This window comes from Anolis carolinensis, chromosome 2 (genome assembly GCF_035594765.1).
Source record: "Anolis carolinensis isolate JA03-04 chromosome 2, rAnoCar3.1.pri, whole genome shotgun sequence".
In the NCBI taxonomy this organism is placed as follows: Eukaryota; Metazoa; Chordata; class Lepidosauria; order Squamata; family Dactyloidae; genus Anolis; species Anolis carolinensis.
This window is the reverse complement of record NC_085842.1, coordinates 180,756,191-180,779,673: the sequence shown is the minus strand read 5'-3', so window position 1 is coordinate 180,779,673 and position 23,483 is coordinate 180,756,191. Positions and strand designations below refer to the sequence as shown.

Genomic DNA, 23,483 nt, shown 5'->3' with positions numbered 1-23,483 from the left:
GGAAGACTCTCCAGCACTATACCTCCCTTCATAATCTCCTTCAAGACATCTAAGCAGAAAATATATTATGGCTTCTGATACCAAAGACTGGCTTGCCAATGTTGGAAGGACCAAAATGAGAGGCTGGTGTTTGTATTCTTCTCCCAGTTTCATAACTGCAACTGGAGGTTGCTTTTAAACCACCCTACCTCGTCCAGGGATGGGAGGTGGACAAAGCAGCCACTTCGGCTTGTGCTAGTACAACACTATTCTTTGAAAGCATAGTGTAGGAACACACTCTGAACTCACATACAGTCCCTCTCATTGGATGCCCCATTTCCTATTGCGAAACAGGAGCAGATGTGGAAGTGATGTGAAGAGAAAGGGAAAAGTTCTTGGAGTGGTGAGGGCGACCACCTGTGCTTCAGATCCTTGCCCATCTTGGCTAATTAAACTTGCCAGTGGGGGGTTGATTGATTAGTTCATGAGAATCATCAACGTCTCTCTTCAACAAGGGCATATATCATCTTGCCTTTAAAATGCAATTGTTAGACCTATGTTGAAGAAGACCACGTTGAATTCTTCATTATTGGACAACTACTGACCAATCTCCAACCTCCCATTCTTGGACAAGATCTTGGAGAGGGTGGTTGCTTCTCAGCTCCAGGAATTCTTGGACGAGACTGATTATCTAGATTTGTCGCAGTCTGGTTTCAGGCCTGGTTACGGGACTGAGAAGGCTTTGGTCACCTTGGTGGATGACCTCCGCAGAAAGCTGGATAGGGGGAGTGCATCCCTACTGGTTCTCTTGGACATCTCAGCGGTGTTCAATACCATCGACCATGATATCTTTCTGGGGCGACTCCAAGGAATGGGTCTTGGGGGCATTGCATTGCAGTGGCTCCGCTCCTTCCTGAGGGACCGCACCCAGATGGTGAAGCTGGAGGATACTTGCTCGGACCCCTGGCCTTTGACCTGTGGGGTTCCGCAAGGTTCCATCTTATCCCCCATGCTTTTTAATATCTACATGAAACCACTGGGCGAGGTCATCCGGGGTTTTGGAGTTCGGTGCCATCTCTACGTAGAAGACACCTAACTCTACTACTATTTTCCACCGAATTCCAAGGAAGCCGCCCAGACCCTAAACCAGTGCCTGGCAGCTGTGACGGACTGGATGAGGGCTAACAAGTTGAAGCTTAATCCAGACAAGACAGAGACCCTCCTGGTCAGTTGTGGGACTAATTGGAGTATTGGGTGGCAACTTGTGCTCGACAGGGTTGCACTCCCCCTGAGGGTACAGTTCCGCAGTTTGGGGGTCCCTTTGGACTCGTCACTGACACTTATTTATTTATTTATTTCCAGCATTTATACCCCGCCCTTCTAACCCGCAGGGACTCAGGGCGGCTTACAACAGTTGGCAACATTTAATGCCAAGAACATAATAATAAAACAAAAACAGTACATATCATCAATTAAAACTATAAAAAAAACATGATTAAAATACATTATAACATTTAAAACATATGTAAATTAAATCCATTTGTCTAAAAACCTCATGCTTCAGCCTTCAATCAGACCATGTTGACGTTATCATATTACTCGTTAAAAGCTTATGCACACAGCCATGTTTTCACGGCCTTTCTGAAACCGAGAAGGGTTGGGGCTTGTCGGATATTTGTGGGGAGGGTGTTTGCCCAGGTGTCGGCGGTGGCAGGGAGGACCTTTGCACAATTAAAACTTGTGCGCCAGCTGCGACCATACCTCGAGAAGTCTGACTTGACCACGGTGGTCCACGCCATGGTTACATCCAGACTGGATTACTGCAGTGCTCTCTACGTGGGGCTGTCCATGAAAACGGTCTGGAAATTCCAGCTGGTTCAGAGGTCGGCAACCAGGTTTCTAACTGGAGCTGGTTATAGGGAGTGCACAACGCCCCTATTAAAGCACCTCCACTGGCTGCCGATAACTTGCTGGGCCCAATTCAAGGTGCAGGTCTTGACCTATAAAGCCCTATATGCTCGGGCCCTGCCTATCTCCGTGGTCGCATTTCCCCCTATGAACCAGTGTGGTCCTTGAGATCTGCTGGGGAGGCCCTCCTCTCGCTCCTGCCGCCATCCCAAGCAAGGTTGGTGCGGACGAGGGAGTGGGCCTTCTCAGTAGTGGCACCCTGGCTCTGGAATGCCCTCCCTAAGGAGATTAGGTTGTCCACTACTCTGCATTCCTTTCGTAAGGAGCTCAAAACCTGGGGGTTTTAGCAGGTGTTCGAATAAATCCATTCTGGTTAGCCCACCGACTTTGACCCGATATAGTCTCATATTTCCTGATTATGGACCATGTTTAACCTATGGGATTATGGACCCTCGCTCCCCGATTGGAACCTGTTGTGATTATCATTGATTGCTATGTTTAGTGTAACATTTTATTTTGGGTAATAATGTTTTTATATTATTATGTATTGTATGTATTATATATTGTATGCTGTGTATTAATTATTATTATTATTATTATTTTATTTTTGTACCCCGCCTTCATCTCCCCGGGGGGACTCGGGGCAGCTTACAAATACAAAACAAACATACAATAACATCAAGTACCAAAAAACGTGCAAATGAAAATTAAAAAGACATAAAATAAAGTCACAACCATTAATAAACACAAGTTAAAACACCGCAATGAAATCATAAAATGAACTTGCAAAAGTGAGCTAAGTAAGGCTTGTAAACATGGAGGAAGTTAAAAGTGCTATAAGATCCTGGGGGAGAACCTTAAAATGGGGGTGAACCCTGAGGCTATATCAAGAAATTAACCATGCAGGTGCAACCGATCAAAAAGTAACCGCTAGTACGGAATTTTAACATACAAATGGGCGGTACTTATTCAAAAGCCTGTGTGAAGAGCCAGGTTTTCGGGCTCTTCCTAAACACTTAGGCAGCTTGCCTAATTTTTACTGTTGTAAACCACCCTGAGTCCCTTCTGGGAGATAGGGCGGTATATAAATAAAGTATTATTATTTATGTCATTATTGTTATTTTATTATGACACAGCAAACAAGATAGATATGCTGTATTTCGTATCACAAAATCACAAGTCGAACACTTCCCAAGTGTCTAGGACTGTGTGATGTATTTTTGGATGATGCGCGCAGATCCCAGTAGGGTGGCCTTTTGCAGTTGGCAGATCATAATTTTGTCAATGTCTATTGTTTCCAAATGCCGGCTGAGATCTTTTGGTACGGCACCCAATGTGCCCATCACCACTGGGACCACCTGCACTGGTTTCTGCCAGAGTCTTTGAAGTTCAATCTTGAGGTCCTGATAGCGGCTGAGTTTTTCCTGTTGTTTTTCATCAATGCGACTGTCACCTGGGATGGCGACATCAATTATCCAAACCTTGTTCTTTTCCACAACTGTGATGTCTGGTGTGTTGTGTTCCAGAATTTTGTCAGTCTGGATTCGGAAGTCCCACAGTATCTTCGCGTGCTCATTTTCCACGACCTTTGCTGGTTTGTGATCCCACCAGTTCTTTGCTGCTGGCAGGTGGTACTTGAGGCATAAGTTCCAATGGATCATTTGGGCCACACAGTTGTGCCTCTGTTTGTAGTCTGTCTGTGCAATTTTCTTACAGTAGCTGAGGATATGATCAATGGTTTCGTCAGCTTCCTTGCACAGTCTGCATTTTGGGTCATCAGCTGATTTTTCGATCTTGGCCTGAATGGCCTTTGTCCTGATGGCTTGCTCCAGGGCTGCAAGGATCAGGCCTTCTGTCTCCTTCTTCAGGGTCCCATTCGTGAGCCAGAGCCAGGTCTTCTCCTTATCAGCTTTTCCTTCAACAACAACAACAATAATAATAATAATAATAATAATAATAATAATAATAATAATTATAATAAAAGAACTGGAGCACACACTAGGGAGTGCAGGGATTTTTGCCAGTTCAGTTCGAGAAAGTTCAGCATGGGCACAAGGAAAACTCCTTATGTGTGAGTTTACAGAAAACTACTTGAAGAACTACAGCTACCCTTCCACTTCCAATCTCAATATCATGAAGCTAGAACAGATGGGCAATTGCTGGAGGTATTTCATACCTGCAATTTCAAAACACTCCAAATACTCCAAGCCATTGGCTACCTAAAATATTTTTAGTGCACTGGAGATGTTAGGTATTGTGCTTTGGAACTTCATTTTATGCACTAAAAACAGGTGTTCTCATAGTACTTAGTTTGGACTTCTTCCCATAAAGTAATTGGGCAGATGTGAAGTGAGGCAGAAAAAATAATCGTGAAAAAAGGGGTGATGCACCATATCATCTCCCTTTCTGTCCTTCCCATCTCAGTGTCATGAATTTTGGAGAAGCTTGGTATTTCTTTTACACACAATCCAAAATACGCCTATATCCAAAATTGCCCACATGGATAGCTGAGATAGTGACACTTTTGCTTTCTGATAGCTCAGTGTGTCTAAGTTTGTTTATGCAAGTACAAGTATTCCAACATTTTAAAAAACACAAAATTCAAAACACTCTGGTTCCAAGCATTTTGAATATAGGATATTCAACTTTTATTTGTATATCACAGTTAGCAGGGTAGGTCTAGCCAGTGGGTTCACTTAGAGTAAGTAAGTAAAACTTTATTTCTATCCCGCCCTATCTTTCCATGGGGACTCGGGGTGGTTCACAACATAAAAGGCAAACATTAAATGCCATATAATACAATAATAGACTAAAACAATTCAAAATAAACATAACAGAGCATTCAACAATGAAGCAAATCACACGAAAACAATAATAATAAATTCCACGATGTTAATAAAACAAAATTTAAAAGCCATGTCTAAATTCCATTCCTTATTTCATAGTGCCGGATCTAGTACAGGATTCTGTTGATAATAGTAGCCAGCCAGATGCCACTGGGACATTCCTGAGCAGGGCATAGTAGAGGTTATCCTTTTAGCCTTAATTATTTGTAGCCATCAACAGTGACCTTGCCTTCTGTTAATATGTAATCATTTCTTAATGCTTGGAGTCATTTTTAATGATCTAAAGTGGAAATACAGCCAGTCCATGATTTATTGCATGAAAATAATTCCTTTCATTTTAGGCTATGCCAGTACTCCCAGCTTGTTTTCATTTTAATGTAAATGCATATTTCCCTCTGGTTCCAAACACCAAACATGGTCCTTGAGCTTAATCTTGTCTTTTCTGCACCGTTAATATTTTTTATTATTATTAAAATACATGCCTTGTTCAGAATTCTTGTCGGGCAGGGGAAACACTCTTTTTAAAAATATACATCATGAAAGAAGATGCCAGGAGAGAAAAAGGATGCAGTGCCATCCTCAGGTTTGGTGACTAGATAATTCCCTAGCTTATTTACTGAACCTATTATAGACTGCGGACAACCTTCCTATTAAAACAGCTCCCCTGGCTGCCAATAAGTTTCCGGTCCCAATTCAAGGTGCTGGTTATCACCTATAAAGCCCTAAACAGTTTGGGTCTGGCTTATCTTTGTGACCATATTTCCTACTATGTGCCTTTTGTTCCCACCGCCGTTTCAAACACGGTTGGTGGGAACGAGGGAGAGGGCCTTCTCAGCGGTGGCCCCCCGGCTCTGGAACTCCCTCCCAAGATAAATTAGACTAGCCCCCACCCTGGCCACATTCTGAAAAGATTTGAAAACCTGGCTTTTCCAATATGCATTTGACTGATTTATTACAAATTGATGCTAGTCCTTTACCTATACCTATATCCGGCTACTGCTTTTCTCCTGATCCATTCAATAGAAGCTGTAAGATTCTGTTCATATATAACATTGTCTAGCTTTCAGCTTGATTATGCCCACTGCACCTGGTTATCTCTATTGGTTTTGAGTATGTTTTAATGTATATTATGTGCTTATGATTTTATGTCTTGTTTTAAAGGTATTTATCTGGTTGTATTATATTGTATATTGCTGGGCTTGGTCCCCATGTGAGCCGCCCCATTTCCCATCGAGGAGATGGGGCAGAATTTAAGAATAAAGTTATTATTATTATTATTATTATTATTATTATTATTATTATTATTATTGTTATTATTACAGTAGAGTCTCACTTATCCAAGATAAACGGGCCAGCAGAACATTGGATAAGCAAAAATGTTGAATAATAAGGAGGGATTAAGGAAAAGCCTATTAAACATAAAATTACATTATGATTTTACAAATTAAGCACCAAAACGTCATGTTTTACAACAAATTGACAGAAAAAGCAGTTCAATACACAGTAATGTTACTGTATTTACAAATTTAGCACCAAAACATTGCAACATTGACTACAAAAAGGCAGACTGCCTTGGATAATACAGAACATTGGATAAGTGAAGTTTGGATAAGTGAGACCCTACTGTATTATTATTATTATTATTATTATTATTATTATTATTATTATTTTATTATGACACAGCAAACAAGATAGACATGCTGGATTTCGTATCACAAAATCACAAGTCGAACACTTCCCAAGTGTCTAGGACTGTGTGATGTATTTTCGGATGATGCGTGCAGATCCCAGTAGGGTGGCCTTTTGCAGTTGGCAGATCGTGATTTTGCCAATGTCTATTGTTTCCAAATGCCAGCTGAGATCTTTTGGCACGGCACCCAATGTCATCATTGGAGCAGTTAAGCCCCACCACCACGTCGAGGTGGCACCTGCCGGGGGGGGGGGGGTGATTTTTATTATTATTATTATTATTATTATTATTATTATTATTATTATTGTGTTGTGTGCAAACTCAAAGAGAGATTGCCAGGTTGCAGTGCTTGAAGGGTTATACTCACAACTCTAATATCAAAGAACCCACAATCTAGGAGAAGAAAAGTCAAATTTTGAATAAATGGCACCAATATAGTATTGCTCCATACTGTTGGCGTATCGAGCAAGAGAGGATTTCTCCCACTCATTGTTAGACCTGCTTAACCCTATGCTAGCTCCTCGGATGCCTCCAGATGTTATATTCTTGCATGACACTAACATTAAAGGGCGGAAATCTGTATATTAAATGTCTGTGTATTTACACTGGTACGAATCTGGGCTCAGGCCCAAATTCTGTAATTACATCCATGGGTTCTGAAGCTTGGATTGTATGGTACTCATGCCTAAATGCATGTATTGTACGGTGCTCATGTATATCCATTTTGCACATTGCTGCAAAATATGGCTTTGGATGAAAAGAGCTACAATTGATTCCTTCCCTTCTGTTTCCCATAGAATGGAATGATGAAAGGGATCCAGCCAGTGAATTTCCAAACCCTCCTGCAACGCAGCCCCAAGGTTTTATGATGCAGGTAAGGACGACCCTCTAGCACTGTGACTTTGGGTTCATGCCTCTTCCTTAGGGCGAGTACCTCTTTAACAACCTCCTCTTTGATAAAAAAATGCATTGGTTTAATTAGTACTATTTAGAGTTCCACTTTCCCAATGTATCTGCCAATCAACAAACAGCTCCATATTATTTTCGATCTTAAGAATTTAGAGCAGTTACTTTAATTTTACAGTTTAGAAAATTGAAGAGATCTGTATCCCTTCAAAAGTTTTCTTTCTGGACACTTTCTCAAGAAACATTTGAATGTCTTTTTTGCATTTCTATGAAGATGTCACCTTAGCCTGAGTTATGTATGCTTACATTCTTAATTGTAATATAATTATAGGGGGGAGAAGAGCAAACACCTCAGATCATATAAATTTGTTCTTATATCATGCTAAACTAGTGTTCTTCTATTATGTCTGAGCCTGAGGCTAAATCTTGTGGTTTGGATTGAAAGAATAGGAGAAAGTCCTGCGACATAAAAAGTCCTGTGACAAACATCAACCATGAGAAACAGGAGTCTGCTTTTACAATGTTGGGTATAACCCTGTGTCTTTGCTCTACTACATGAACCTTTGGTATCAACTCGTATTTGGTTCCATGCCCCCACGTGGATACCAAACATCTGTGGATACTCAAGTCCCATTATATATGTACAATGGCATTAGTGCCCCTTATATACAATAGCAAAATCAAAGTTTGCTTTCTGGATTGAAAAAATATTTTCAGTCCATGTATGGTTGAATCTGTGGATACAGGACCCATGGATATGGAGAGCTGATAGCATTGAACTCCCTGGTAGGATGCTTATAACTTTGAAAGTAAAACAAGTTCACAAAAAAGATGGATCTGGTTAGGCCTTAGTTATAAGTAACATATATACATGTTATTGGAAGAGATGTGTTGTTTTTTAATGGACGTATAATGTTCCAAGGACTGTTTCAGCTGGCCAGTAGTTGATCATTTAGGGCCAGCATTTTTGGGGAAGTCACTCATGTTTATCCACTACTTCTAATCTAAAATATCTATTGATATAATATGCGTTGGATAAATTATCCCCAGAGTCGGACACGACTAGACTTAATGTCAAGGGAAAACCATTACCTTTACCTCTTAAATTACCTGTGTTTCCATGTTTCGACCATAGTGCAGGACCCTACAAACGTCAGTTTATATTAAAACTGACGTCACTATTATGTATTTTAAATCGGCATATATCCCAATTTCCAGAAGAATTTAAAAATAAGATTGCTTTATTGCTCAGTCTTTTTCTAATGAAAATGAAACTTGCATAGGCACCTTGTTATAAAGATGCTGGAATGCAAAACAACTTTTTACGTTGTCTTCTCTCAAATAGCAATTACATGGGCATGGCTTGATGCATACTATTATAACTACTTTTTTGATATATTATAGTTTCTGTCCAGTTAACAATATTGTATCAATTTTATTTAACTCTGTATTTTTTTCCAAAGAAGTAGCCATGTTATTCTGTTCAACTTCTTTAATATTGAAAAGCAAGCTTGGATAATTGAATCTTAGGATACTGAATTGAGGGATATGGAAGGCCAACACTATAGCCTCTGGGCTTTGAATCATGCCCTTCCTTCTTAAAAGGCATGTTCCTTATCAGGAAAAACAATATTTCCTCTGTATTCTGAACGTGCCTTTTAAACTATCTTCCTTTTTGTTTAACAGTGTGACAGAGGGATTTTTATACATGTTCCCAGTGGCCACTTATATCATTTTACTGGGTTGCTGTGAGTCTTTCACGCTGTATGGACAAGTTCTGGAAGCTTTCTCTCCTGACAGTTTGCCCACATCTGTGGCAGGCATCCTCAGAGGCTGTGAGGTATGTTGGAAACCTTTCCAACGTATCCCACAACCTCTGAGGATGCCTGCCACAGATGTGGACGAAACGTCAGGAGAGAAAGCTTCTGGAACATGGCCATACAGCCCGAAAGACTCACAGCAACCCATGATTCTGGCCATGAAAGCCTTCGACAATACATATATCATTTTATCTTAAAAGTTTACCCGGATACATGATGGTTTTGTCAGGTTTATTTTATAATATGTCTTCAGTGTGTCTGATATTTTTTAATTGCTCACCTGAAATAGAAAACAAGGCTTATATGTTACACGTTAGTTCTGAAGAACCAATATATATGGTTTCACTTTTCCAGTTTCACTAATTCATTTATTCAGTTTGGGCCTTCTGTACAAGCTACACCCTCTTCTTTGTACCTCCATTGTTTGCCCCATTGAAAATTATAGAGTTTGCTATTATCCGCTGTTTCACATATCTACGCAAAATCTGGGAATGTCTATCACTTTGATATAAGGGTACTACTACATATTTCATCACTAAGTCTGTGGAAAAAATGATGTTTGTTTACACTGTTGGCCTTTTTTATTAAAAAGAAATCAGTACCCTTTATGAGGAAAATGATCATTTGACTTCAGTTGCCTTGAGTTCTTATTCTGGGAAGAAGAACCCCTCGAAAACAAACAATCTCTTGAATGCAAACTGGGAGGACAATGTATTAAAACCAAGGGTTATCTTCCCACATGTCCTACTGTTGGCAAAGGCCATCCCCTACAAATGGAGAGGCAGCAAATCAATTCTAGGGCCCCTTCCACACACTAATAAATAAAATAAATACTTTATTTATAGACCGCCCCCTTGCCCCAAGGGGACTCAGAGCATATAAAATCTAAAATTAAAGGGACTCAGACATATAAAATCCACATTTAACTGGATTGTATGGCAGTGTAGAATCAGATAATCCAGTTCAAAGCAGATATTGTGGATAATCTGCCTTGATATTCTGGGTTCTATGGCTGTGTGGAAAGACCCTAAGAAAGCTTATGCTACCAATTTCTTTTTCTTAGGTAATCTCACAGGTGCTATAATATCCTTTTGCATTCTAATAAAAGAGACAGTCACTTACTGTTTAACACCCTTGCTAACACAATGCAACTCTTTAACTATATTGCTTTGATAGGTTCAGATATTTGCATTCATAACATTGAAAATGAAATCTCATCTTGGCATTTTTTCTCTCTCTGTATCTTTTCCTCTCCTTCCCCAACTCTTTATTGTCTAGATTCCAGAACTCACAATCACCACAAATTCTCCTGAAAAGAAGGAGCCTTTCAAAGACTATCCTGTGGATCTCAATGACTTTTCACATACATTTGATTTCAAGGTTCATCCTACATCCTATGAGGAACTGAAAGTGCCATGGGGCTTCATGCCGGGAACTGATCCCCATCCTTTGGGGCAGTTAGATGTGCCTGACTTCAGCAGAAATGATGTTACCACAGAAGGCTCTTTCATGGAAGAGTGCATGGAGGACCAGTTGAGAAGGTACCAAGAACTACCCTATCGCTTGGAGGAAGATGCCATTGACCGTGAACTGGAGCAGCTTTACCTATCCCATTTGAGCCGGCTCCGAGCAGAAGAGCTTGGAGGAAAAGGGGAGTGGCCCGAGGAGGGTTCAGGCAATCCTGGCAACTCAGCATCCTCTCTCATTGCCTTGCGGCAGAGCATCTTAACTGACCGCGACCTGATAGTCAACTGGACAGGCCCCGAGAGAGCACTCAACAGCTCCCTGGCAGAGGAAATCACCCTCCACTATGCCAAGCAGCGGAGCGATGACTCCAGAGACAGTGAGGAGGAAGGATTCACACCAGGGTATGCAACCCTTGCACCACCAGAGTTTATGGGACAAGGCCGTGAGAGTCCACCGGTTTTATTAGAAGGCTGCTTCCGAAATCACTTGGAAGAGGGAAGTATCCAGCAAAGCTCCACTGAGGACTCTGACTCTTTTGCCAGCCTGAGAGTGGTGCCACCCAACAACATACGACCAGCTATTCAGGAGGCCACGGTGATGCCTCTGATGGTCCCAGCGCGGACAGTAGTGCCCTTACCAAAGCGGCTCACTGAACTGGCATCCAGCCCTCTTGGTGCCCATGGACAGAGCAAGAATCCAGGCCTCTTGATAGGGCAAGGCAGCCTCTGGCTAGGGGAGGGACTTCATGTCCACAAGCCCCCCAAAGCCAATTCCAGTTCCCATAGTGAGCTTGAAAAGATCCTGAAACGCTCCCTGCAGTTCCTCAGCCTCTTTGTCTTCCTACCTGTGGTCTTCAGCAGCTGCATGCCCCTGGTGGCCGTTACACTTTACCTCCTCCTAGATTGGTTCTCATAGTTTGAAGGCCTTCTTGGAGGTGACAAAGGGTCCATGAAGGGGACCTTCAGTAGTTTGGCTCCATCCCCATTTCTTCTGAACAACCATGGTTTGTATTAATAAGAGGGACAGGGAAACAGAGAGAAAGAGGACAACTCAAAACCTTTGGGGAAATCTAAGTCTTAAATTATGGTGGCTCAAAATTTCCAAAGTCCAGCACACTTTTTTCAGTTGTTTCTTTTTTTGTGAGAGGCAGATGATTAGGCAGATTTAAAAGTAATTATTTCTGATAACAAGGTTGGGCATTTATCAGCACCTCCCTCTCATGGCCCATGTGTCACAAAGAGCACACTGCTCCAGCAGCACTCCTATTCTCTCTTTGCACAAAACACCCATGAAGGACAGAGGCAATGTGGACATTTCTTGGATTGCAGCAGGTCAGTTATGGGAACGACTAAGGATGCTTTGTCCAAGAGCTGCCTGCACACCCCACAAATCATAGAGCTGGCACTGTGTGGCATGTGTCTCATTTTTATCTAGTATTACATTTTTCCCTCTCAAAATCAGATTTCCATGTTGGGACTTTATAGGCGTTTATCTGATTGTCTCAGTCTTCTTCTTTTCTTCTATCTACCTTTCAGAGGCCCAAATTCTATCTGCAGTGTGTTTCTTTGGGAAATGAGTTGCATACATGTATTTCTGATTTAGGATTGATCAGAAAATTTCTGAAAAAATATCATATAGGTATACTCATAAGCACATATATGAAAGGAAAAGCATACAGATTCAACTGCATATGTAAGATGGGCACTTTAAGGATATCTTTTAAGGCAGTGGTTCTCAACCTGTGGGTCCCCAGATGTTTTGGCCTTCAACTCCTGGAAATCCTAACAGATGGTAAACTGGCTGGGATTTCTGGGAATTGTAGGCCAAAACACACGGGGACCCACAGGTTGAGAACCACTGTTTTAAAGGAAGACTATACAGGTATAATTGCATATTTAAGTTATCTCCTCTGCAGAAATTTTGACCTACTACCTGTTTTGTGGAAAAGTAAAAGAAAACACATTTAAAAGGAGATAAAATAGACTATTTTAAAATCTTAACCTATACCTTGAACACTGACTTTAAAAAAGAGAAACGTAATTTTAAAAATATCCATGTGGGAATTCTGAAAAAGGGGATTTTTTTAAAAAATCAAAAGATTTTTATGAAGACAGCCAGTGCCCATTCTGTATATGGAGTATCTAGTGGAACTAGTTTCCCGGGCAGGCTGGAGGTTTCAGGGGCCATTGGGTTACAGTCTCAGGAGGTCCCCCTGGATGTGGCAACCATGCAGTGGTAATTGGCTACCCAGCTAGCCTGTGTCCTGTTGTTCTCAAGGGCTTAGGCAGATAATAAAACCATTAAGAATAAACTTAAGTTGGCTTAGTAAAAATAAAAAATATGAAATGGAGTGAAATCTTAACCACTCCTACTTAATCCTGTTACGTTCCAATTCTTCTAGAAAGCAGTCAAGTTCAGAAAGATTAGCCAATGTAGTACTCAGTGAGCATTTTTGTATGCCATGACAAACTATGGTTTGTAGTAACTGTTATTTGTCACAAATATTGTATAGCAGACAGTGGAAAAACTCCTGGCTTCCATTTGCTATTTTTGATTACTTTATGGTTTGTTTATTTTCTTCTCCAGCCCCTTTTGTCAGCTCCTTTTAAGTGATGGGGGTCACATATCACAACAAACCAGGGCCCTTCCACACAGCCCTATATCCCAGAATATCAAAGCAGAAAATCCCACAATATCTGCTTTGAACTGGGTTATCTGAGTCCACATTGTCATATATTCCAGTTCAAAGTAGATACTGTGGGATTTTCTGCCTTGATATTCTGTAATATAAGACTGTGTGAAAGGACCCCCAGATTTCAGATAAGCACATAAAGGTTTATCATGACATGCAGATGAAGCTAAAATGTTAGTAGTAGTTTCATGTAAAAATAACAGAAAGATGTACAATTTAACCTCCACCAAATAGCCCACTTTTTTTGTTCGTAGGATGCAACATTATAAGAGTTTGTCCACATATGCATGCATGTATGCCATGATCTACCAGGCCATTCTCCTGTGCAGGCTCAATGAAATTAAGGAGAGCTGTGGAAGTACCATGTATTCAGTACATTATAGTGCTTTCGGAGAGCTCTTCTTATTCTAGTGAGGTTTTTGCAGGCAAGAATTGCTTTTGATTATGTTCTCTAATCCCCTAATTTCACATTACCTTAACAGAATGGGCAAACAGAAAGATGCTTTCCATTTCCCAAAGGGTGTTGACATTTCAGGGTTTTTTTCCTCATCAAACTTCTTCAACATCTAGCCACTCCCATTCCATATGGTCTCAAATGTGGGGCACGCAAGTTCCTCCCATTGCCACAATCCTACGCTCGCATTCTAGCTGCTCCACGAGAGAGAATTTTCAGACTGCTGACTCTGCTTGAAAGGACTGCTTTCTGCTCATGGATCCACCCGTGCTTCTCAGCCACCAGCAAGGTCTGACACAGAGAACTCCAGGAAAGCTCCCCTAAACAGATGGTCCTGTATTTATTTTTGTATTTTTGTGAAAAGGCCTGACCTTTTCTACTATAGAACTCACCCCAAGATAGAGAGATTTTATTTATTGATCCAGTAGTGGTTCAGACCCAGACTGTTGGGTTACATGGAAGATGAAAATAATTTATTACTCATTATCTATGTGTGTGTGTTTGCGTGTGTGTGTTGTATGCAGCGGAAAGAGAAGACTGGAAACATCATGTGCAATAGGCTGAAGTGATATTGAACTCGCCATGGAAAGATGACCCACCCACTCCCATTGCTGCTAAACATGCTTTCGTGAACTTCCTCTTGAATGTTGTGCTGTCAACGGCTGCTGTGATCATAGTTGATGAAGCCTTATGGAGGAAGAAGGAGGTGTCTGTATGAGTTCAGAGGCTATTTCCCTCTTTGGATCCAAACTTGGTTCTATTTTCCCCATCCAGTAATGATGCTTTTATCTAGGGAATGTAGGGATGGGGGGGTTGGAAGGCAGAATGTTTTTGCGCTTCATGAACAAAGATCAGAATCCAGTCTTGATTTCACGAATGTCAGTGGAGAAAACTTGTATTTGCCGAACAGAAGTTGAGATGAGAATGTAACTAGCAGTCACAGCTATGGGTGTTTGTGTGTGTGTGTGCGTGTGTGTATGCGTGCCCACACATGTGAGCATACCTTTTGTTGGTTTATTCCATTGTGGTGGTCTTCTTCCTTTTGCCACTGTTTCCTCTTTTGCCTTAGTCAACTTGTCTGAGCCTCACCCTCACATCCCCCCATCAGAGAATTGTTTTGTGTGCAAACGTACCTGAAGGCACCTGTTCCATCACACAGCAGCTTTGGAAGTCCTTATTGGTACACAGAAGAGTGGTTGTTCAATGTGTACAATAGTGACATTTCATACATGTAAGGAAGCATTGGGCAAAGCCATTGTGAGAATGAGGTGAGATGGTTGCCACAGATGACTTCAGTGAAATTTAATAATCCAAATTTAGTTTAGATACTTAGGAAGCCAAGTTCAGTTTCCCTCTTACAATGAAAGAGTGCCATATTGGCCTGGCTTGCTTGCTTTATTACACAGTTTTAGGACTTATTTTTTCTTGGCTGTGCTATTTCAGACTACAGGGAGATTCACATCATTGTTTAACCACACATTGGGTTCCTTTGCATAGAAAATTAGCATGTTTTGGGAAAGGCTGGATTACAAGCTTTTTTTCTTCCATTCAGACATTTTTTCCCAAAGGAAGAGTTTACTTATCTAGTCCCCCGCTTTGGGTTTGATGCAGTACAGCCTTGACACTACAATAAAAAGTAAATCTAAGCATATATATAGATATACAGCTCTACTTTGGTCTTGCATTGGCCCTATTTTGGTTGTCTCCTATGTAATGAGTAACGCTGTACCAACCATGTTGTCAGTTTACAAAAGATGGTGGCCCCTTTCCTTAAACAGCAATAATTATTTAGAAAATCTAGTAAGAACTGTATTAAAGTTTGGGTACTACATTTTCTAGGTGCATTCAGGAAGGCATTGTCTGATGTATATACCAATCTAGTATGTTATTTTGTCTGTAATATGTGAACAGGTTACAGATAGCACACTAAATTCCTGTGTGTCCTGATATGTGCAGCCTAGAAACACTGAATACAGAGAAACCAAGTCTCACATAACCAAGAGATATTATTCATTCCATATGTGCTCAGGCTGGCAAATACAGGCATCCCATTTCCTCCTTTCTTCAAGGAAAGGTAGATACATTTGTAAGGCATTTGCATGCCTCCAAGCCAGCTCAGTGGAGAGAAACTTAGGGTTTACTAGTACAAATATTCAATGATATTGATTTCACCACATTCGCCTTTACTTTCTTTAATGTCAAAAGATAGAATGCCTTATCCCACTTATAGAAAAAAAAATTCCAAAAGTTTCCAAGCTGGAACAAGATTCTGCCACTCTTCTGTGACTAACATTAGTAAAAATCAGATAATGACAGCTATAGCATTGTAGCAGAAAGGAATTAACAATATCTGGTTCAAGTAACATCTCGCTTTAGTTATAAACTTACTCAACCTCAGTCCTCAAACTAGAAAATGAGATGATAATAGTGCCCTCTCTCACCTCCCCACCAACTGAGCTTGCAGTGGTGGTGTGACTGAGAGAAAGGCCTTCTGAGGATCTCAGAAGCTAGAAGTCTTTCCCCCTCATTCTTGCTGCCCTTTGTCTCTAACTGTGAGATAAAGGATAAGATGGAACATGTGGTTTCAGAGGTGTGTGTGTGTTTGTATATGTATGTGTGTACACGCGCCATCTGAGCTGTGCCTGCATTGAAAGCACTAATAAAACATCCTGACCACAACAATTGTGTTCCTGAGAATTTGACTGTGTGTGTGTGTGTGTGTGTGTGTGTACAAGGGGGTCTGACACTAGTGCTGGACCAACTCTCAGCTGTGCTGTGAGTTTGTATCCGTCTCAATCTGTGTTACAGGAATGGATTTTAAAGGAATATATCGAATTCTTTTAACAACTCCAGGAGAAATGCTTCACCTGATTGGTGATCAATCTCTATACTCCAGATGTTTTGACCTTCAACTTTGAATAACCCCTAAGCCAGTATTGCCAATGGTCAGGGTCAGTTAATATCTACACAATCTGAAGAGACAAAAGTTCAAAATGTCTATTCCGGGGGGAGGAGGGCATTGCCTCTCTTGCCATTTTACCATTCACTTTCCTCAAATTAACCAGCAAACAAAAAGATGTCATCTGCCAACTGACAGTAGACCTGGACTAAAATACACCCTACCTCAACTCTTATCAAAGAATCACAGAAACTGAAGTTTGGGTACAAATTTTGATTTAAAGCTATATCCAGTTTTCTTCACAGTAGTGCAATTCACTAAGGAAAGTTATTGCATATTCAACCAGTTTTGAGAGAGTTGTGAAAATGACTTTAAAAAGAGGTAGAAAATGTTGAGCTTTCCAGATTTAGAGGATATTACAACTCCTCAGGCCCTATACAATTGACAGTATTGGCTGGGTCTTCTGGAAATTGAAATCAAAGATATTTGAAGGCCCAAAAGTTCTTCCATATTTAAAGGACCTGTCTCCTGTAGTTAGAAGTGTTCTATCACATCAGTTGGTGGTGGCAGGACTGCTGACTGGCAGGTTTATTTATTTATTTATTTACAGTATTTATATTCCGCCCTTCTCACCCCGAAGGGGACTCAGGGTGGATTACAATGAACACATATATGGCAAACATTCAATGCCAACAGACAAACAACATACATTAGACAGACTCAGAGGCATTTTTAACATTTTTCCAGCTTCACGATTCCGGCCACAGGGGGAGCTGTTGCTTCACCGTCCAGTAGTGGCTGTACTTCCTCATTCCTTTCCTCGTGTTTTGCTGGCAGTTTTATGGTGTTGTAAATTAGCCTCCCGCATAAAGCATCCCTAAATTTCCCTAATTGACAGATGCAACTGTCTTTCGGGGCTGCATAGGTCAACAGCAAGCCGGGGCTACTAATGGTCGGAGGCTTAACCCGATCCGGGCTTCGAACTCATGACCTCTCAGTCAGTAGTGATTTATAGCAACTGGTTACTAGCCAGCTGCGCCACAGCTGGTTGGTAGTTCGAATCCGGGGAGAGTGGGTGAGCTCCCTCAAAACATCTGGGCGCTCCCTGAGCAACGTCCTTACGGTACAGACGGCCAATTCTCTCACACCAGAAACAACTTGCAGTTTCTCAAGTCGCTCCTGACACGAAAAAAAATGGAGTTCCTGGTCATAACATACTATTGTTTTAAATTGTGGTTCTCTTGCCACAAAGTAAATGCATTCTAACACAAAGAGAAGAGGGACACCCACAAAATCAAAAGCTTCCACAGACTGTGGCCCAAAAGATTTTAGTACACATCCCAAAGTATATTTCACAGGATATGATTATTTCAACCTGAGGACACCTCTCTGAAGTGATGTTGAGTGCCAGTAATCAGCCCTGGAATTGGTAGAAAATAGACCATGGACAGGCATTTATTTCAGCATGTATACAATACTGTTCTAAGACTACTTCAGAGGTTGAGTTTCAAATTCCTGCTTCTTCTGAACTCTACTAGAAGTTGCCTTCACTCTCAAACTAAGGCTAAATTTTGGAAGTCTTCATAATATTTCATGGAGTAAGTAAACTACACGAGAGGTTCGCAGACTTCCAGTTGTACCAGTTTTCAGTAAATTGTTAGATGGTGCTTGCCAAATTCTCCTTTAAGATGAAAGAACATTTCTTCTTGAACTTAAAGTGGCCACTCTAGAAATTAGTTGTACGGGGGACCACTGTCCTAGCTTCATGGTTCTTTTCCAGAGAAATGTATTATCTTCCCTAAGAGTGGAATATCCTGCCCCAACGTGCACTCCACATATGGGGACTTCTACTGCCATAAGTCACAACATGGCCAATAGTGAGAGACAATGAAGCATCTAGAAGGCAGCACATTGAGGAAAGGTACACTAGCAACTAACAACTTTTTTCCCCTGGAGAAAAAATACCCTCCTTGCCTAATGCCATGCTGAGCTGCCAACCTTGATGTCTGAGTCAGATAAGGCAGTGGAAGTGGGATGTGCCTAGAAGAGAGCCAATGAACTGAAGCAAAGCCAAAGCTAATAAGATGTATTCATAACATTAAAGACCTTCCTCATTCCGACTTCTCTTCCTCATGGTGAGCAACTAGCTGAAGATGATGATGATCATCAGTTATATAGCACCATCACTATATATGGTGCTTTACAATACACATTGCTAAACTGCATCTTTGACCATCTGTCTCCTGACTATTAAGCTGGTTGGAGTTGAAGCATCTGTCTTCTATCCTAAAGGGTCAGCTTCACAATGTGAATGTGTTTATTGGTGCAGCATAATGACTGGATGCTCTGGAGGATCAGAACACTGAAGCAAGTGTGCCACCATTGTCTATCTCTGTGTCCACAATTGCCAATGCACTCAAACTCTACTATTTTGGATTGTAAGGTCAGGTTGTCTTGGGAGGTTGTTCAGAAGCTAAGTCAGGTATGACAGCTACATTTTGCACTGGGATCAGTTGTTGGGACTGTTACCTTCTGGATACTTAGATATTCTCATTTGTTTACTTGTTCAGTCGTTTTCGACTCTTCGTGACCTCATGAACCAGTCCACGCCAGAGCTTCCTGTTGGCCGTCACCACCCCCAGCAAAGTCATGCCAGTCACTTCAAGGATACAACATCTTCATAGGTTGCCAATACCTGTTCCTGAGCACAATTCAAAATGTTGATTCTCAGGGCAGGTTATCTCTGAGCTGTTAACCATAGAATCATAGAGTTGGAAGAAACCACTAGGGCCACCCAGTTCAACACCCTGCCATGTAGAAATACATAATTGAAGCATTCCTGATAGGTGTCCATCCAAAAGCCTCTTTCAATAAATCTCCATCAAGGTGACACTGTCACATTGAGGCAGCTACTTCAGACAACAAATGTCCCATAACTAAACCTCCTCAATCAATCCATCCAACCATCTTTTTTACGGTCCTAAGACCCAATTTGCTCAGCAGGGAAAGGGCATAGCAGATTCATAAACGGATATGACCAGTTAAAACAGGACTGAGTGCAATGCTAAATGCATATGAACAAGGGTAAAACCTGCAAATATATACAAGGCAAGTTTCAACCTGGGTCTAATACAGGAAGTTGTCTTATCCTGGCTACCTTAGAGAGAAACTTAACAAACAAGGTTACATTGGAAGAAATTGTCACCTAGTAAAAACTTGACATCAACTTGAGCTGATCTACCGGGTAAGTTGCTCAGTAGTAGGTTAATAATATGTAACCAAGCCTGTTTGTAAAAACTGCAGGGCAATAAAATGTGATACATAGATTCAACATCCTGGTTATTACACGGGCAAAGTCTTGCATTGTATGGGACTCCCACAAAGCATTTCGTGTGGGAACACATTGCACCTTGCCTTAGAGAATAGGCAGTGATATTTGACCATTTGCTTCATGGAGAGGCCCAGCATAGTGTATACTCAGTGTGCTTGGGGAACAAGAAACATGAGTGAGAACACAGCTTACAGAAGGCAATAATAGAATCATAGAGTTGGAAGTGACCTCGTGGGCCATCCAGTCCAACCCCCTGCCAAGAAGCAGGAAAATCTATGGTTCTATGAAAACTATAAATACCTAATTATAAATCCTTTTTATTAGTGGTGGGGGTAGTGGTATTTGATAAAAAGAATACTGAAGCAGTTGCAGTTAAAGAAGGTCTTGCAATAGACCTTGTTTAATAGATTTCAGTGCCATGTCATAACCCAGATGTGATAAGAGGGATGAAGAAAGTCCAACAAAAGAGGCTTTTTAGAGTTAAGCTTGAACTAGTTGTGAAGCCACCTGGTTTGAGATGTAACAATGGATCCTACACAACTGAAATAAAACCTAGGGCACACAATCTCATCCTTTGATTCAGGGTGCACCTCCATTGCTGAATTAATGTACTCTGACATTACTTTAACGTCTGAAAAAGATCTTGGAGTCCTTGTGGACAACAAGTTAAACATGAGCCAACAATGTCATGAGGCAGCTAAAAAAGCCAATAATGGGATTTTGGCCTACATAAATAGGAGTATAATGTCTAGATCCAGGGAAGTCCGCCTTGGTAAGACCACACCTGGAATCACACTGTGTTCAATTCTGGGCACCGCAATTTAAGGGAGATGTTGAGAAACTGTAATGTGTTCAAAGGAGAACAAGCCCTATGAGGAGCAGCTGAAAGAGATGGGCATGTTTAGCCTTCAGAAGAGAAGGCTGAGAGGAGACATGATGAGGGCCATGTAATATGTGAGGGGCTATGATTCTATGGCTCGGTACTATGGAATCTTGAGACCTACACTTTAGGAAGGCACCAACATTGTTTGACGGAGAAGGCTAAAGACCTTATAAAAGGATCACCCCCAGGATTCCATAGCATTTAGCCAGAGAAGTTCAAGTGGTTTCAAAACTGTGTTGTCGAAGGCTTTCATGGCCGGGATCACAGGGTTGTTGTATGTCTTTTGGGCTGTGTGGCCATGTTCCAGAAGTATTCTCTCCTGACGTTTCGCCCACATCTATGGCAGGCATCCTCAGAGGTTGTGAGGCATGGAGAAACTGGGCAAGGAAGGTAAATATATATCTCTGGAGAGTCCAGGATGTGACAAGAGTCCTTTGTCAGTTGGAAGCTAGCGTAAATGTTGCAGTTAATCACCCTAGTTAGCATTGGAAAGGTTCGTCTCTTGCCTGGGGGGCATCCTTTGTTCAAAGTCATTAGCCATCCCTGGGGCTCCTCTGCCCTCAGAGTGTTGCTTCCCATCCACTGTTCTGATTCTCGAGTTTTTTAATACTGGTAGCCAGATTCTGTTCATTTTCGTGGTTTCCTCCTTTCTGTTGAAGTTGTCCACATGCTTGTGGATTTCAATGGCTTCTCTGTGTAGTCTGACATGATAGTTGTTGGAGTGGTCAAGCATTTCTGTGTTCTCAAATAATATACTGTGTCCATGTTGGTTCATCAAGTGCTCTGCTATGGCTGATGTCTGTGTTTGAGTGAGTCTGCAGTGCCTTTCATGTTCTTTGACTCGTGTTTGGGTGCTACGTTTGGTGGTCCCTATGTATACTTGTCCACAGCTGCATGGTATCTGGTAGACTCCTGCAGAGGAGAGAGGATCCCTCTTGTCTTTCGCTGACCGTAGCATTTGTTGGATTTTCTTTGTGGGTCTGTAGAAAGTTTGTAGGTTGTGCTTCTTCATCAGTTTGCCTATGTGGTCAGTGGTTCCCTTGATGTGTGGTAAGAACACCTTTCCTCTGGGTGGATCTTTGTCTTGACTCTCATGGCTTGTTCTTGGCCTTGCAGCTCTTCTGATGTCCGTGGTGGAGTATCCATTGGCCTGTAGAGCCCAGTTTAGGTGGTTTAGTTCCCCTTGGAGGTGGTGAGGTTCGCAGATTCTTTGTGCACAGTCTGTCGGGGCTTTGATTGTGCTTCTTTTTTGACTTGGGTGATGGCTGGAGTTTTTATGAAGGTATCTATCTGTGTGTCTAGGTTTTCTGTAAACTGTGTGGCCCAATTGTTGATTGGGTTTGCGGATGACCAGAACATCTAGAAATGGCAGTTTTCCTTCCTTTTCTTTTTCAACAGCATCCACCCAAACATCCAATTCACCTTGCGCCCAGTGGAATATGTTCACTGTGCCTGACTAGTAGCTATTGCTTGAGTATGTTTTAATGTATTATATGTTTTATGATTTTATGTTTATATGTTTTAAATGTATTTATGTGATTGTATTTTATTGTGTATTGCTGGGCCAGGTCCCCATGTGAGCCGCCCCAAGTTCCTTCGTGGAGATGGGGCGGGATATAAGAATACAGTTGTTGTTGTTGTTATATGTTCTGTATCAGAAACTAGAGCTGATGTGGTCTATCCAATGCAGTTTTCCGAATCAGCATCCCAAATAACCAGACCAAATCTAAAGTTGACCAAAAACTGATTTGTAACCCTTTTGGTGCTAATGTTGGAGAGTGGTCCCTGGTCAAAGTGGTTCCTGGTTAAAAAAAAAAAAAAAAGGTTGGGAACCACTGTTCTAGGCCCTTTGTGGCCCATTTCCAAGGATGCCTTCGGTGCACCTTGATAACTGCAGGCAAAGGGGGAGGCGGGGAGCTCTCCTTAAAAAGATGCTAATGGCCTAAGTTTTCCTCCTGCCTTAGCGGAGGATGGTTGACTTGGCAACCGAGTCTTTGCAGAATCCGGGGGTGGGATCTGGTCCAGCAGCCAAGAGCCGCCGAAGGAGTGAGTGCACCGACCCCAGGAAAGCAGGGCTGCATGTGCTTGTGTTTGGGTATGTGTGCTTTGAGGATGCGCCCACAGAGCCCCCCGCCCCACCTCTCCCCCTAGGGCAGTGGTTCTCATCCTGGGGTCCCAGATATTTTTGGCCTTCAACTCCCAGAAATCCTAACAGGTGGTAAACTGTGTTGTGGAAGGCTTTCATGGCCGGAATCACTGGGTTGTTGTGCATTTTCCAGGCTGTATGGCCATGTTCCAGAAGCATTCTCTCCTGCCATAGATGTGGGCGAAACATCAGGAGAGAATGCTTCTGGAACATGGTCATACAGCCCGGAAAATGCACAACAAACAAGCTGGTAAACTGGCTGGGATTTCTGGGAGTTGTAGGCCAAAAACATCTGGGAACCCCACTGCCCTAGGAGGAATCCGGATCCTGCCTTGATCCCACCCAGATGAGTCCAAGTAGGAGCCTCCGGTGGCTTAGGGGATAAAAGCCTTGTGACTTGAAGGTTGGGTTGCTGACCTGAAGGCTGCCAGGTTCGAATCCCACCCGGGGAGAGCGCGGATG

General features: G+C 41.8%; 2 protein-coding genes across 2 annotated transcripts in view; one reads left to right on the top strand and one right to left on the bottom strand.

Moving 5' to 3' along the window:
• ppp1r3f (protein phosphatase 1 regulatory subunit 3F) overlaps positions 1-16,444 on the top strand; it is a 43,189-nt gene extending 26,745 nt beyond the window's left edge. The window contains exons 3-4 of the mRNA XM_008103923.2: positions 7,221-7,297; positions 10,428-16,444. Coding sequence (XP_008102130.2) covers positions 7,221-7,297; positions 10,428-11,531 — 1,181 coding nt within the window. The 3' untranslated portion in view covers positions 11,532-16,444. The remainder of the gene's footprint in view (positions 1-7,220; positions 7,298-10,427) is intronic.
• The window catches only part of foxp3 (forkhead box P3), a 151,939-nt gene that overhangs the window by 92,459 nt on the left and 35,997 nt on the right, over positions 1-23,483 (bottom strand). The gene's annotated exons all lie outside the window — the stretch shown is intronic.